General features: G+C 38.2%; 1 protein-coding gene across 5 annotated transcripts in view; it reads left to right on the top strand.

Moving 5' to 3' along the window:
* The window catches only part of Parg (poly (ADP-ribose) glycohydrolase), a 96,785-nt gene that overhangs the window by 35,593 nt on the left and 43,459 nt on the right, over positions 1 to 17,733 (top strand). For all 5 annotated transcript variants that reach the window (XM_030247822.1, XM_030247823.1, NM_001374221.1 and 2 more), the window contains 4 exons: positions 1,009 to 1,101; positions 4,667 to 4,824; positions 12,495 to 12,574; positions 17,014 to 17,074. In XM_030247822.1, coding sequence (XP_030103682.1) covers positions 1,009 to 1,101; positions 4,667 to 4,824; positions 12,495 to 12,574; positions 17,014 to 17,074 — 392 coding nt within the window. The remainder of the gene's footprint in view (positions 1 to 1,008; positions 1,102 to 4,666; positions 4,825 to 12,494; positions 12,575 to 17,013; positions 17,075 to 17,733) is intronic.

Raw genomic sequence — 17,733 nt, forward strand, 5'->3', positions numbered from 1 at the left:
GCCCAGGCTGGCCTAAAACTTGTAATGGTCCTCCTGCCTCAACCTCTGGAGTGCTGGAATTACAGGTGGCCGGCTCTCCGATCTAGCCCTTTAGTGTGCTCACTTTCTCCTGTAAGGACGTGGGTCTTGGCTTTGGTTCAGATCCCATCAGTACTAGTAGAAAGAAAGCTTATAACTGTCTCCTCATTGTTCTGCCAATGTTACCAAATTTATTTTAGCTTCATCAGCCCTGTTTCTTACAAATAGTGCTTATGTTTATTGCTACTTGTTGTTTCCCCTAGAATTAATTATCATCTTGCTGTATAATTGAAAAATAGGTGAGCATCGACCACAAGTGACATCTTGGTGTGCTTTCTGGTGTGATACGGGAAATGTACCTAACAAGGGAGAATTCTAGGGTCATAAAGAACCTCATTGTTTTGTGGTCAATAGTTTACTTTGGGCACAGATAGTATGCTTCAGAGCAATTATGGTGCTTTATGCTGGTAACTGTTGAAGTTAAATGGTCCTCTGACATAACCCAGGGAGAGTGTGCTGGTTTTTATTTACAAGTACTACAGGTTTTTTTAAAATCACATTTATGTATGTATGTATGCATGTATGTATGTATGTATATATGTATGTATGTATGTATGTGTGTGTGTATATATACATGTGTGAATATGGAGGTCAGAGGACATTTTATAGTAATTGGTTCTCTCCTTCTATATATAGGGCCTGAGAATTGAACTCAGGTCATTAGGCTTGGTGGCAAGTGCCTTTCCCTGCTGAGCCAACTTGGTGAATGTTGTTATGTGAGAGAGACTTGATTTTGAGATACATTGGTTTTAGAAGACATTTAGGTAATGAATTTGTAAGTTTGTGGTGGACTTGTTGGTAAGTTTCTACTCGTATTTGTTGGTAGTGATACTGTACCTTACAGTGGGAATTCAAAATTAGCAGAAATGTATGTCCATTAGTTGCTACTCACTACTATTAATTCACACAATATATTTCATTGGTTTTCAGGTACTTGAAGAAGCAGAGGCCCAACATTTATATCAGTCCATTTTACCTGACATGGTGAAAATTGCACTCTGTCTGCCAAATATTTGCACCCAGGTTAGTAAATGTAACTCACATGGCAGAGGTGGGCAAGGGGGTTCTGCTAAAGAGTGTGCCAGCTCTGCTGCCCGGAAAGGTCAGAGGCGGGAGGATGCAGCTGGAGAGCATGATGAATGTAGCACTCAATTTCCAGCGGTGTCCCTCTGCTGCGCTTTGTTTACTCAGACTCCGCCCTCTGCTTGTTTAAACAGTGTCTTTTAGAAATCATTATTGTAAAACAAACTAGTGGTTTGATGTGTTTTTCCAAGATTATTTAATATTACCCACATCCCTCACCTTCCTACAAAATGATACATTGCTATAACAGTTGAATTCATGGTATTTCTTAATTTTTAAAACTAAAAGAGCTGGGCGCTGGTGGTGCACACCTTTAATCCCAGCACTTGGAAGGCAGGGGCAGGCAGATCTCTGAGTTCAAGACCAGCCTAGTCTACAGATCGAGTTCCAGGACAGCTAAGGCTACACAGAGAAACTCTTGTCTCAAACAAAAACAAAAACAAAAAAGAAAGAAGGGAGAAGAGAGAAAGAAAAAGTACTATATTACATCATTGTGTTTGGAATGCATTAATTATACATTGTTCCCTAACAGATAACCTCAAAGCTTAGTAAGTTAAAATAGGTAGACATGCACCATCTTAGTTTCTGCTGGTCATGGATATAAGAGCAACTTGCTGAGTAAGTGCAGCTTATAGCCTCTCTTGTGGTTGCATCCGGATGTCAGCGAGGACTATGGCCATCTAAAGCCTGTGCTAGTTAGCTTTCCTCGGTAGCTGACTTCCTCAGAGCATTGGGAAGCCTTTCAGAGCCAGGTCTTATCCTGTGTCACTTCTGCTAGTTTTCTACTTATTGGAAGATAGTCATTTAGTCTAAGCCATACCCAGGGGGAAAGAAATTAGACTCCTCCAGGCTTTTTAAATGTAATCTTTAAATGTATGTATTTATGTATTTATTTATTTAAGAATTTTGTATATGTAAACAATGTATTTTGGTCATGTTCTTCTTCACTCTTCTCAGGGTTCCCTTTCAGATGTCCTCCCCATTACCTTCCCAACATCATAGACTCACTTTTTTTCCTTTTTAATGACCCACTGAGTCTAATTAGTGCTGCCCGTGTGTGTTTTGTGTTTGTGCGTGCATACGTGTGTGCGTGCGCGTGCATGGGTGTGGAATGTCGCTGGAGAGGCCACTTCATAAAGAAGTAGTATGAAGGCGCTTGTGAACACACTTTTAAACTCTATAGAAGGTTGTGGTTTGTTTTTCCTAGTTTTCTGCCTGTGTTTCTCCCCACACTGAGTGTGTCTTCCCTTCTGTTTCTAGGGTTACCTCCCTGAGCTTTACTACTAGCTAGGAGTCTGCTAACACTTGTTCTACAGGAGCCTGGTGACGGTTTCAGGCTGAACCATTTCTGGGTGATAGGATGATAGCACTCATTGCAAGCCTAACCCTATAAGCACATGCCTTGGGGATAGCCACAACTATCCTAAACATGTCCAAATGTCTACTTGGCACCATCTTCAGTCAGGATCCAATGAATGTTCTCCATTATGCCATGTTTATTAACATTAGCATTTTACTGTGATGTTTTCAAGGCTACCTAACTTGGGTTTCCCCTCAGCGATGCACTGTGTCTAAAATAAAGGTTACTGTTATTAAATAGAGAAATGTATTTTAAGACAGCTCTTGCTATTTGTCTTGGAAGCTGCTTGCTAGTGGTCCTTCCTCTTCCTTTCCCTTACTCTCCTTGCTTTGAGTTGCATCGAGTTATGCGTGTGTAGCTTTTCATCCTGGCTCATATTCCCTTTGTTCTTTCATTACTACACTGATGGGGAGAAAGGTTTAATCTTGTGCTCCGTTCTTTACAGAAAAGTCAATCTCTGTTTGGAAAAATCAACATTTCAGTTTGAATTAGAATTATGCTTTTGACAAGTTGAATTGTGTATGCTTGCATCTAATGACTTTCCATACTAACACACTACAGGCCAAATCTAAAAGATAAACCTTAGATTCTTAAAGAGAAAATAAAAGGAATTGGGTTTTGAACCTTTTGATTTCAAAAGCTTGTTGGTTTACAGTATTTACCCTGTTACTTTTTCTAGCTGGGTTGCCAGTAAGGTTTCTACTCTTTTGTTTCACTAAGTGTGAGCTTCTATGCAGCTCTTCTCACCCAGAGAACAAAAAATTATCCTTTTTTAAAAAAAAAAAAAAAACAAACTATTTGACAGGGGATAAATATTTGTGTGTCCAGTCTATTAAGCCTAAAATATTTACTAATTATTGACATAATTTTTTATTAATAACTTGGTAAATTATAGTTAAAAGGTGGAACCATCTCCAAAAACAAAACAAACAAACAAACAAAAAGGTAGAGTTGATCACAAGTGTGTTTTAAGCCATTTACACTCTGCGGCCTTGCCATGTTTTGAAGAGAAGATAGAGATCGGTGTGGACTCTCTGGCTCCCGTGTCTTGTCTTTTCCTTTGTTTGCTTACTCTTGAATGTTTTTAGAAGAACTAGTTGAATGGTAAATGTAACTTTTTTCTTACCAGCAGCTTGTGTTGTCCTGAGATATCAGAAGGTGCAGTGCTGCTGTGTTCACTGCACATGGCTGGTGGTGCCTTCGGTCAGTGTGACCAGGATGGATGCCCTGAGGCAGCTGCCTTGAGACTTGTGTGTGGTTCTGAGTGCAGCTGAAAGGCAGAAGGGAAGACCGCTGAAACTCTGAGGGGATTGATTGTCTTAAACTCCGTAACTCACGGAGACTGGTAGAGGATGGTCTTTCATTTTACCAGCATGTATTTGAAACCACAGTTTAAGCATTTAAATTGGAACAAAGCACATTGAACACAGTGCTCAGACCCTACGTACTGCACTTACAGCTCATGATGCTGGGGTTGGTGCGAGAAGGTATTTAGATTAAACCACTAAAGGAAAATCTCCTGCGCCATCCTGACTTGGGATGTTTTATTATGTAGAAAATGCCTTCAATCTTACAAGTTTCATATAGTTAGTTTGTGTGGCAGATCTCACATGTTCTGTTAAATGCTTAGTATTTGGTTCTCCTGAGGAAATTAATAATAGGCAGTTTGATTTAGAATAGGAGCGAATTGACTTATTTATTCAATCATATTCTTATTTTTTTTTATCATATTCTTTAGGACTAGAAGAAAGTACTTCATCGAAACATTTTTAATGTAACATAACTTATATGCAATAATAGTTAAACTCGGTTGCATTTTTATTCTATCTTTTTAAAATTATATTTACAAAGGTAATTTGTTGATATTTATTTGCTGAGGCAGTCTTGGTTTTCACTGGTAAGTAATGTTTTGTGTTCTCTTCAGTGTCATTATTGATTAGAAATCTGCACCTTGTCAGATGAGTACATTTTCCCAACATCTGATAATCAGCCCTTGACTTTCACAGTATTGCTGATTTAAGGACTCTAGAGTGGCTTGAAATTATTCCTGCCTTAATTTAGAAAATGTGATTTGGTACCTCTGTCTTCAAAATTGCTAAACTAATTATTGCTTTTCTCATCTGTATTTTTGTTTTCCTCCATCAGCCAATACCACTCCTGAAACAGAAGATGAATCATTCTGTCACGATGTCACAGGAACAGATCGCCAGTCTTTTAGCTAATGCTTTCTTCTGCACATTTCCCCGACGGAATGCCAAGATGAAATCGGAGTATTCTAGTTACCCAGACATTAACTTCAATCGGTATGTTTTCAGAGAGTAACTCATGAAGCATGGAAGGCACGGATGTTTTTGAATGATTTATCATGGGGTTAATAAGCATTTTATTCAGGCTATATTTTGACCATTCTTTTTGGCACGATAATTAAAGGTCACAGAGGTAAAAAGCTTGATTGCAATCCTGGAGTCAGTAAATCACAACCAGGCTTCATCTCTGTAACTCCAGTGCCCGTGTTCTCTCTGCTCCTGCCCACTCTCCTTTGAACGTGTGTGCGCCATCTGCTGTTCCATTGGAGTGTTCATAGGAGCAGTGCATATTATGATCCTATCTGAGACAGTTTTTAAAATGGGAATAAAAGCCTAAATTTCTGTAAAGACCTTATGTAAGTACATAAAGTCACTGGGCAGGGTGGCAGGTGGATTACTGTCAGCTCAAGGCCAGCCTGATGAACATTGAGATCCAGACTAGCCAATCCTACCCAGAAGAACTCTGTCTTAAAGAAAAGAATATAAAATCTTGAAGGAGATATATATGTGTGTCCGTATATAATCTCTGTATTGTGTATGTGATGAGAAGTGAAGTGACTGTATGTATTTAATAGATGTGATTAATTTATGTGTAGTTTGTGAGGAAGACGAAGGAATATTCAAATTATTTGTCAGATTAACACATTGTGAAACCGTCAATAAAGTTTTTGACTTCAGCTACTTTCCAAATGAGTATTCTATCATCTGCCCCAATGAAAGCATTATAAAAAACTTTATTGACAAATAAATGCCATGTTTCCCCCTTTATTCGCACTCCTAATTCTTCAGTTCTTGGTTTTTCTTGCTTTGTCTGCAGCATACCTTTATAGAATTTGAATAGAGTATGAATTTTCTCCATAGTGAAGGGCAAGCCTTCGGAAAACTCCTCTGGCTCCTCCTCCGTGTTAGGTCGGGTGTAGTGCTCAGCTGCACCGTCTGTACTCACCTGTGCTGTGGGTCTGAGGGTGTGTGTTACTGTAGGCAGCGTGCCAGTTAGGTACACCCATACCATAAGCACATGGAACATATCTCAAACAGTTTTTATCTTCAAATAGAATGCTACAGTGGAGATACTTAGTGTAACTTACCTTTTTGTAATAATGTAGTTTCTTTAAAACTTACCTTTAAACTTTAAGAAAAGTTGCAGAAATAGAACCCAAGCGTTCTTGTGTACAACTCACTTAGTTTCACTTTGCCGTATTTTGTACCATAGTAAAATAATCAAAACTGGGCAATGAATACTGGTTTAACGCAATTAGCTGGCTTGTGTTGCAGCCTTCTGAATTGTTACAGTTTTTCTCTAACCCCACTTTTCTAACCTAATAACTAGCATCTTACATTACATGTGTCTGCTGAGATTCCTCCAACCTGTTTCTTAAAATCTTTCCTTCCTTTTATGACTTTGATCTCTTTGAAGAGGTCATTAGTTATCTTGTAAATGTTTTCCATCTGCTTGGCTAATGTTGTTTTACAATTAGAATGAGGTCATGCTTTTTTTGTTTTTATTTTCTGAGATAAGGTCTCACTCTGTGGATCAGGCTGGCCTCAAATTCTCAATGATTGTCCTTCCTCAGTCTCCCTGGTGCTAGAGCCATGACACAGGGCTAGGCCATGACTTTCAGCAGAAACATCACAGAACTGGCCTTGTGTCCTTCTCTGCCTTTCACATTAATGGGCTTCTAATTCATTTTAGGGTTGGTAATGTCTCCTGGGTTCTCTCACTGTAAAAGAGCTACCTTCTGTGTTTTCTCAGGAAAAGGAAAACCCTGCAAATGATCTCAGTTTTCCATACTCACTTGAGCATCTGTTGGTCAATCTTTTATGCATTTATTATGTTAGTGCTTGTCGATTGTAATTTTTCTATCTTCTATGTTTGTTAACTGGCATTTGTTGTAAGGAAGATCTGTTTCTTAACTCCTTTTTTTTAAAAAAAATGTTAAAATGGACTAATGATCTTTATTGTACATCATAAACCAATGCAGTTATCATTCATTTTGCTATTTATAGTTTTCTTTGACCATTGAGCCTATTAAGAAATGGCCTTTTATACTTTTAACAAAATTCCATCATCTTTTTGCACATTTTTTTCCCTTGAGAGTCATAAAATGTTCTAGGTTTATATTATTCATTCCCCAGCCCTCGGATCAACTGTTATTTAAGGGTTCTTGATTCTTTTTATTTAGAGATTAAGATATGGGCCATAGGTTTCTCATTGTTTTTAATGCAACTTATTTTATATGGGTAGCATTTCTAAGCTCTGTATGTCAGTGGAGAAGTGTATTAATAGTTCTGTACAGTACCATAATGTTAATTCTAAAGGCCTTGTGTTAAGTCTTTTATAATTATAAAGTGCTTCTCTCTCTCTCTCTCTCTCTCTCTCTCTCTCTCTCTCTCTCTCTCTCTCTCTGGAGATGAGAAAAGTCGTAGAATTCAGCTGATTAGTAGCTGATACAATTTTTTATTTTAAAAAAATTAAGACATTTCAATATATTTATAGGATTTTGGGGCTTTTGTTTTTTTCGAGACAGGGTTTCTCTATGTAGCTCTGGCTGTCCTAGAACTTGCTCTATAGACCAGGCTGGTCTCAAACTCAGAGATCTACCTGCCTCTGCCTCTGGAGTACTGGGACTAAAGATATGTGCCACCATAGCCAAGGTCCATTTATCGGGTTTTTAAAGCAAATGAAAAATACGGCACTATTTAAATATAAGAATACTTTCAGGTCACCCTAATTCTCAAGTTATATTACGGGATCTCAAACACTAAGGCATCTCATTGGAGTTTGTGTTACACAGACACTCTGTACTATCAACTCTAAAGGGAGCAGTAGCAATCAAAAACAAGTTACCAGTGTAAGAGAATTTCCATTAAAATCCCATTGTTGGCAAACAGGGTGGTAGTCTTGCTATATCATGTGCTCTTTAGTTCCATCAGTTTACATCGTGAGGAGTGTTTTCAAATTCTAACAGTAATTGAGCTTATAGGGTGGTATTTATTCTGAGTGAGCAGCAACTGTATTCCTCACTGTGTGTTAAGCACACTAGGGTGACAGAGACCTGACAGGCTGAATCTCTTGTTCTTACTTTTATGTAGAAGTTATCTTGTTTTTAAACCTTGTAACTGTCTGGACTGCCCTTCTCTCTATGTGGCTTTTATTCCTCCTTCAAGATTCAGTTCAGAGATCAAAGATCAAGTTTTTAGTTACCTCTGCCTGTCTGGATAGTATTCTTGAGTACCCTGTACCTGCCTCTGCTTGTGAGGTGGTGTGTTTTAATGACCCTAATCTAACAAACAACAAGAATGAGTTCCTAACCACTGATGTGTCTGTTATAGCCTACCGTTCTTCTCTCTGTGGGAGTTTCTAGGCAGGGAAGTTTATGCAGGAATGAGGTTTTGGGGAGCCTATACCTCATGTATAGAAAGAATGAGACTTGAACACTGTCTTCTGCTTAGGTCGGGTGCTTTTCATGTCTGACTTCCTTGCAAAAACTGAGTACTCCGAGAATGCTGAAGAAATGAAAGGCAAAATGAAGTTCCCTTTCCCCTGTACTTCTAGAAGATCAAGTACAAATTATAGACTATTTTCCTTCCCCCCTTCTTCCCTCCTCCCTCCCTCCCTCCCTTTCTGGTTTTTATTTAGAGTTACAACTTCTGGCAATTCGGGTGTGGGTAGGGGGAGGCTAGAATTCAGTCTCAGATGAGGTAAGGCTAGCTACTTGAGTGAATATGAAAAATGGTAGAAGTGTGTGGTGGGAGGCTGACGTCAATAAATTGAATAAGCCTTCCTTCTTTTATTTATTGTTGTGTTCTTCCAGGCCTGCTTAGTTATGTTAAATACCTCTGACCTTTTCCCCTGCTTGCCTTTCTCAGCCTGAACGTTTATATAAAGGCTTCCAATGTGATTAGCATTGATGCTTCTGAAATCACATGGAAACTAGATGGTCAGTGATAAATTGTGGGTCTCAGCAGTGGGCAGCCCAGGAGGCTTTTACATCTGCCTCTTCCCTGAATTGAAAATGCTGCTGGGGCCATATGGCAGAGTGCCTCTCAAAGGAGGACTTTCTGGCCAGGTTTCATAGCATCACTTGCTTCTGTTTTAACTGGAGGTTATAGTGCTTTGGACTTGATTTACTGTATGCAAGTGGAGTTCAGTCTTAATTTAAAGAGGGGTGTGTGTGTGTGTGTGTGTGTGTGTGTGTGTGTGTGTGATCTAATTCCAGTAATGTTTTCCACTCATGGGAAGGTTTTGTTTAACCATGATTCTCTGTAAGTATAGAAGGAAAAACACATTAATAACTATCTGACCCTTTACTGACTTCCTCCCTTGACAATGCACAATGTTTTATTTAGGACAAAGTTAAATTGCCTGACTAGCTTTTTTGTGTTGGCTTTTCAAAATAATTTGTAATTATTATTTAGTGTAAATGTATTATGTATGTGTAAATGTCTTCTCTACATGAGCAAGGATTATTATGGCCTGGCTTAATGTACAAATTTGTATACATGTTGCTTATTGAAAAATGCACAACAGCTCCATGTCTTTAGAACTTTGAAAAATCTACAGTAGGAAAAAAAGATGTTGGAAGTTTTAATCAGATGATACTTGATAATTGTTAGTTCCCCATCTTTCTCCTTGCTTGTCTGTCTGTCTGTGCTTGTCTGTCTGTCTCATGTCCTCTCAGTGTCCAGGCCCATGTCTCTCAGCCTCACTCTTCCCTCTCAGGCCCTTCATCTTTCTTTACACTCAAGGCCCTGTCCTCAGATTGTATATCATTCACATGTCCATTTCCAGTGAATTCTGCTATTTTTACATGATACAAGAATAGGATAAGTCATTTTATTTGGGTGGCTATGCATAGTGTAGCCAAACTGGAGAATTGTCACAAAGATTTTAATCTTATTTCTCCTGATTGACCACACTACACACACACACACACACACACACACACACACACACACACACACACACACACACACACTTACTCTTCCTTCTAAGGAAGTGAGAAATGCAGAAGACATAATGGTGCACACCTTTCATCTCATCACTCTGAGTCTGAGTTTGAGGCCAGTCTGGTCTACACAGCAAGTTCTAAGGCAGCCGGGCTATATGTGAAGGAGGAGGGGGGCCCTGATGATGGTGAGGATGGGCTGAAGGAATGGCTCAGCAAGAAAGATGCTTGTCACATAGCCCTGCTGTCTGAATTCCATCCCCTGGGTCCATGCTAGGTGGGAAGACCTGGCTTCCAGAAGTTGTCCTCCAACCCTACACATGCACTATGACATTTGTGCAGTTGTACATGTGTGCACACACAGAACAATATCTTTTTTTAAAAGGAAGCTGACATTTACATTTAAAAATAATGTGAAGTTGGGCTTGGAATAGTAAATCAATGTAATACATTCAGGAACCGTTTGATTTATGTCACTAAGACTTAGAATTGGGAATATTTTGCTTGGGTGGTTAGATGGTTGAGACAGTAGTGTCGTGTAGCTCAAACTAGCCTTTAGCTCAGTAGCTGAGGTTAACCTTAAACTCTTGATCTTTATGCAATCCTAAATTCGAGAATGAACTGCCATGTACTACTACCATGCTCAGCTCTGTACCTTTAAGATTTAAGTTTGTAAAATAAAATGTTCACTCATTTGTAGTAATAATGATAGCCATATAATGTTTTAGAAAATTCCATGTTGCCAGGATAATAAGCGTCTTATCCCAGGGAGCTCCTAAGGTTAGTACTTGACGATTATGGTTATGAAATATGAGGGCTTTTATGTGATTTTACAAGTAGCTGACCAAGTAGGGGACATTTTTCCCTTGGGGGGAATTATTCATTAAGGGCAATAGTCATTTTTTTCCTCTTTCCGTGGTAGTTATATTAAAGACCTTCCCCTTAGTTAAATTGTATAGTACATCTGTTTGTCCCTAAAGAAAAAAAGACGGTACTGTGTTCTCTATACATACTCTCATACTCCTTTTTTTCCTAGTAAGTAGTAGTTCTAGAGAGGGATTTTGTATAAGGCCAAAGTATTCATTTAGTAAATTGTATTTATTAATACAGGATGCTTAATTGAACTGCCATGTGATGTCTTCATTTGCACCGTCATTTTTATTTAAATAGACTCTGTTCTAATTAACATATTACAGAAGATGTCAAGCTGAAACCCTCACTTTTACAGACTCTTTTTTAGCTGCCAGTTAGATATGAGCATATTTGTGTTAAGTATTTTAGAACAACAAATCTGCAACGAATAAAAGTTACCTTATAAGTACTTTTAAACTATTTTTTAAAGTAGAGCATGTTAGGTTAAAATACTGTTCAGTACTGGAATTTCTTTTAGGCGATAATCATACAAATTGTTTCTCCAGAAACCGAATCTGAATTCAGACCCTTCTACCTAGAAGCCCTTGCTGTATTTCCTTTCCATTTTATAGGGGATTCTGTGAGTTGTCTTGCCTCTTCCTGTGCTCTTACATAAGATTGTTCTTCTAATCATGAAAAATGCCACCCATTTTACCATTTCCTAAAGAAGACTTTTACTTGAAGGCTTTCTGGATGTAAAGGCAGAATGTATGACTGGGGGCAGAGAATCTTCATTATTTATAGCCACTGAATCTTCACATGCTTTTAAATGCCTTTGGAAAGCTAGGTCTTATGCCAAAAGTGTGCTTTTGTGTGAAATCTTCTAATGAACTACTTACTCAGGTCATATGCTTCTAAAGCCGTGCATTTCTTTCCCTCAGATAAATTGAATTACATGTTAACAATAACAATGCCATGCCATTACAAAGAAAACAGAATTAAGCCGTGCAGATCGGGCTTGCTGGACACTGCAGCATAGAGAGTGCTTGGGCTTTGTTGCCAAGGAAAGGATCTGTATTAACTCAGAATGCTACAGCGAGACAGCACAGGCTCGCTGACTCAAACAACAAGGTTTAGTTTTTCACGGTTTGGGACCTAGACATCCCACATCGAGGTGCTGGTGGTTCAGTTTGAGGTGAGGGTTCTTTATGTCTTGTAGACCGTGCCTTCTCCCTGTCTCACTTGCTGTCTCTAGGACCCGAGACTGTAGGATTTGGACTCTTCTCATCGAACTCAGCCTTTTCCACTTCATACAGGCCTTGTTTCCAAATAAAGCCTTGTTGGGAATTTTTATTTCAGCACAGGAATATTGGGAAGTCAGAAACATCCAGTCCAGAACAGAATCAGTTTAATTACCAGAGACTACTCCTTCTGTTCCCAGTGTCTCGTCTGAGCTGTGGCTCGACTCTCATACTTACTTTATTGCAAAAACTGAGGATGACATATTTTCTGAGATGCTATCTGTTTAGTTACATAACTGCTTAGTAATATTATGCATTATAAATAGTATTTGCCATAAAGACATTAACTGTGATCCTAGTTGACCCCGGGGACAAGACAGTGCTGTGCCCCTGGAGGAGTAGGCGGAGGAAGAGCAGCACTGCTGGCTCAGCGTCGAGGAGGAGCCTGTTTACAACAGGTCAAGTTCTTTCTAGATGCCCTTTGAATCCATGCCGGTTTTCTGCCTTTCCAGAGTTCCAGGAGTACCTTCTGCAGGAATTCGATTTAGTATTTGATTTAAAACAGAGACTTGGTGTTTGTGAATCACAAAGGCATTTTAACCATTTTTCTTTTGACCTCTTTTAGGTTGTTTGAAGGACGTTCATCAAGGAAACCAGAAAAACTGAAAACACTCTTCTGCTACTTTCGAAGAGTCACAGAGAAAAGTAAATTCCTTTACTAATAACTATAATTTTTCTTGCTGATGGTGAAAATTCATATCAAATAACCTGGGTTAGGTTATATTTTATATTTTGAAGTATAATTGCTTGCTTAAGCATATTTGAACAGCAACAACTTAATATAATATTCTAGATTTTATACTGTTTGTCTTAGGGTTTCTATTCCTGCACAAACATCATGACCAAGAAGCAAGTTGGGGAGGAAAGGGTTTACTCAGCTTATACTTCCATACTGTTGATCATTACCAAGGAAGTCAGGACTGGAACTCAAGCAGGTCAGGAAGCAGGAGCTGATGCAGGGGCCATGGAGGGATGTTCCTTGTTGGTTTGTCTCCCCTGGCTTGCTCAGCCTGCTTTCTTATACAACTCAAGACTACCAGCTCAGAGATGGCACCATCCACAAGGGGACCTCCCCACTTGATCACTAATTGAGAAAATGCCTTACAGTTGGATCTCATGGAGGCATTTCCTCAACTGAAGCTCCTTTCTCTGTGATAACTCCAGCCTGTGTCAAGTTGACACAAAACTAGCCAGTACACTGTTTATGTATAGACATAGATGTATACTGTAATATCCAAAATTAGAGCTGTGTACTTTGAAATACATACCCAAGGTTTGTTGTGACTCAAAATGACTTTCAACAGAGAGTGCAATGACCAGAAAATACATTTAGGATGCTTTTTTATTTAAAGAAGCATTATGTAGCGTAATTTTTGTAGATCAAATCTTTTTTTCTTTTTAAAATTTTTGTTCCTTTCTTTCCTGCCCCACTGTCCTACTTTGATCTCTATAATGATGATAAACACCAAAAACAAAAGGCAGCCTGAGGAAGAGGTTATTTTAGCTTACACTTCAGGTCACAGGTCATCGCTAGGGAAATCCAAGCAGAAACGGAAACGGTACCTGGTTGCTACTGGCTCAGTGTGTTACCCAGCCCAGCCCACCTGCTCAAGGATAGTACTGTCTGCAGTAGGCTAGGCCCTCCCAGTCAGTCACAAAGCAAGGTAGTCTCTCACAGACACAGCAACAGGCAAATTTGATCTGGACACTTCCCCAACTAAAATTCCTTCTTCCAGGGTGACTCTATTTGTGTCAAGTTGGCAATGAAAACTGACCAGTCACTGTGAGACAGTGACATTTAGTGTGCATGTGTCTCTTCCTCTGTGGGACCTGACTACTTTACCTCCCTGAAGCAGCTTCTCAGAAGTGCAGCTCTAATTACTCTACAGGGTGGTTGGGCTACTGAGCAAGAGGATACATGCTTACTATGTTAACTCTTACCAGTAGGTAGACTTTCTTACAAGATAAAGAAAACCAGATTTGCTGAGTTACTCAGGTCTTTTCTGGTCAAGTGAAATGAGCTTTCTTCCTTTCTAGTTCTCCAGCTTGTGGGCTTGTCTTAAATCACATCTTGAAGTCATTCTAAGATCATTTACCCCTTTATGTACAATGTTGCTAAATATTGGTCAAATTTTAAAAAAGAAGTCTGGTGAAGAAGGTTTTGATATTTAAGGGAAAACCGTATTCTTTCTTAATAAATAGTATTTATAGCTTACCTAGCTTTGCACAGTGTCCTGAAATGTTGAAGAAGATACAGGATTATTCAGGCTTATAAAAACACAATTAAATTAGAATTTGCAATGAGTTGCTTAAAATGTAACCTTAGAGCTGGGATGTTTGTAAAGGGCTGGCAAGGAACTTAGCTTGGTTCCCTATTGCCAGAGAAATGGCAGGCACTTGTAATCCCTGCATTGGAATGGCAGAGACAGCCTATTCCCTATATTCTCTGGCCAACCTAACCTATAGGCCAGTAAGAGATCTTGTCTTAGACAGACAAACAAACAAAATAAACGAGCAAATGAATGAATGAATTAACAATGAATGAATGAATGAATGAATGAATAGTAGTTGGCAGTGCCTGAGGAATACCCTTATGTTCTTTGGCTTACACACATAAATACATGAATGTACGTACACACACATGTGCACATATACACACATGTGCATATTCACTCACATATACAGAAATATAACTCTTTGTTGAGGTAGGATCCCATTGTGTAGCACAGGTTAGCCTTAAACTCAGAGACCTCCTACCCCCACCTTTAAGTGTTAGAATTACAATTATGCAATTCAGTGTAGTATAAAGCTATGAATTATTTTTACTAACATGCCTTAGATATAAATAAGTAATTGAAAGTTGACTTTCATATTCTGATTATCAAATCGTATATTTCTTTTCTAAAAGATAATTTGCTTTTCTAAGATTTAAGATTTCATTTATTTTAAGGAAAAAAAATCTAAAATGTTTTGTTTGTTCACTAGAAATATATCAACCCTCTAGAAATGTATAAATCAAAAGCCTTGAGACTTGGAATGAAGAAATAAATTATATATAGATAAATAAATTTATATAAATAAAAATGTTTCTTTTTGCTCCTCCCCTTCTGCATAGTAATTTACTTCTTTGCAAAAATATAGTGTGGTGTTACTGTAGGTCTTGATGTGACTCCAGTGGCTGAAGGAAAAACTCAGAAGGAGAGTGAAAGGCTTGTAGTAAAGGTTCTGGAGTCTGCTGTACAGAGACCTCAGAAATTGATTTAAAGTCCCATAATGCGTTAAACTCCAAGACACCCGTCTATGGTAGGAAGTTCCATCATACTGTGTGTCTCCAGAGGGAGGACTGTTACAGCCGTGGTGACTGTTACAGGTGAGCTGGCACATAGAACTAGCACACAAGGATAAATGAGAAAGCAACTTGGCTGTGCAGAAAGGAGACAGTGGAAGTTTACACATCTCAACTGTAATCCTAGATAGAGGAGTAGGAGAATCTCTGAGAATTTGAACCGTAAATTTTAAGTGCCAAGTCTGGAATCCTACCACCAGCATGATCTGCAAAGGTCTGCAGCAGGATTGAATCCAATCTCAAGTCAGTAGTGCCTCAAGTTGAATATAAAAGCACATGCTGATCTTTTTTGGGAAAGTCATATTTTAATTCAGACCCATGCCTTGATAGCTCCACTGTAAAATAATGTGTTAGTTTCAGAAACTCAATATATGAAGAAACAAAACCAAAAACCATAGCTTTAGAATAGATAAGACATAATTCTAGCAGGACCTGCTTCTTACACTTATGTATTTAATATTCATGATGAGGACTTCAGGACTGTAAGATAAGATAGTCTTCTGAATTATTGCATATAGTTTAGAAATAACGAAACTTACAGGTTAACTATTTAAAGCGTAGTAGCTCAGCCACGCTCTCAAGGCCAGGCCTTTCTCACCTTCTTGCTTTGCCTGTAGTGTTTATCTATCAATTTCTCTTAGTCTCTCTGTGCATTTGTCTTTAAAAAAAATCTAAATGCTATTGTAAGATCTGTGTTAACAAGAAGTCCTGGTTCTAGTGCACTGCCTTCTGTAATATTTATGCTGAGCTTTCGCTGGACTCAAGGCTGTCACTACTAATAGTTTCTGACATCTCTTTCTTGTGCTTAAGAGCCTTCCCCTCCAGAAGGAAGCAGGCAAGGCATCAGCCTTTTAGTTTGTTCTTCTTTAGTCTGAAGCAGACAAATTACTTCTGGCTAGATGACTTATTTTTTTGCTTTTTGCTGGAAAAAAAAACCAACCAAACAAAAAACAGTAAATCTAGCCAAAATTTTTTTTCTCCAAAATTGTTGACTATCTTACTAATATTTAGTTTTAATCCCTTTAAGTCTATTGTTTATTTTAAAAATTTTTTTCAATTCTTTTCATTTTTAATTTTAAAAGTAATTCCTTTAATTACTTTTATTAACACAGTAATTTCTCCTCTGGTAAAATGCCTATTTATCTGAGCAGAGCTGTTGACTAATATGTAAACCTTACTGACATGCTCTAAAATGACATGCTCAGGAATTAGTTTTTAAATCTTAAGACTTCACCACAAAGCACATAAATGTAGATCTGGTGAGCAGCTTTTGAGAATAGGGTTAAGTTTTTTCTTTGAAAAGAAGTCTATAAATTGGAATTCAGTCTTGTATTCATTGTTTATACTAAACCAACTTTTCAGTTTTTAAAACATCACCAAAAACTACCCGCTCTCAAGTCATACTGTTGTACTGTTATCTGTAGTTTTCTTTTGTGAGAGATTATTGTTTTATAGAAGGAGATCCTGATGTTAAGATGATAGCATTTTTAGTCATGATCTCCATGTACAGCTGATCCTCTGTATCAACAAAGTCTGTATGTCTCAGGATGAACATCAGCTAAAGAGGAATTTGGACTGCTGATCCTCCTCTCCCCAGGTCTGTGCTCATCACATACGCCACTATGCCTGGTTCTAATTATTTTTATAGGTGTTGTTAGCCATATTTTTTGTTGAGCATATTAAGTTAAAAATTAATATTTTATGTGTATGTGTGTCATTTCTTTTATTACTTTTGTAGAACCTACAGGATTGGTGACATTTACAAGACAGAGTCTTGAAGATTTTCCAGAATGGGAAAGGTAATAATAAAAATAACATCAACCTTAGAATTGCAAAGTCTGTTTGATTCTGGGAGGATTCTCTTTTTCAACTAATCTTAGGAAGATGAGTTTCAGTCTCTAATTGCCCTGCCTCCAAGGAGTTTCCTCCTATAAATAGCTTATCCATGGTTGTTACTGTTAGCATGTGTCTTTTAAATAAGATTCTCATCCTCTGACTTTGTTGGGCCTTCTCAGGTGCATTCTGTTCAGCATCAGGTTTCTGTCCGGCTGCTGCTGAGTGCTCTCCCTGGCTCCTTGTGCAGCTGGGGTGTATATTCCAATGGGTTGTTCTGGAGGACGGGGCAAGGAAGCATGTCTTGTACCATGTCTTAGAATTGGCATGTCAAGAATTTTGAGGTTTGATTTTGTGTGTGTGTGTGTCTGTATGCACAATTGACAGATTTTGTGAATTCCTCACTACAGGTCTTTTTTTTTTTTCTTCATGTGTTTATCTGGTAATTCTGAACAGAATAATAGCCAGTCTGATTCAGTCCACATTTGTAAGATCTTTAATACTCTGAAATAGAAAATACATTTCCTAATCTAGAGCAAATTTCCAATGATTAAAGAAAATGGACTAGCTTTTTAAATACAGAGAAATATATAATAAAACTTACTGTTTGTATATTTAAGGAATA

This window comes from Mus musculus, chromosome 14 (genome assembly GCF_000001635.26).
Source record: "Mus musculus strain C57BL/6J chromosome 14, GRCm38.p6 C57BL/6J".
Lineage (NCBI taxonomy): Eukaryota > Metazoa > Chordata > Mammalia > Rodentia > Muridae > Mus > Mus musculus.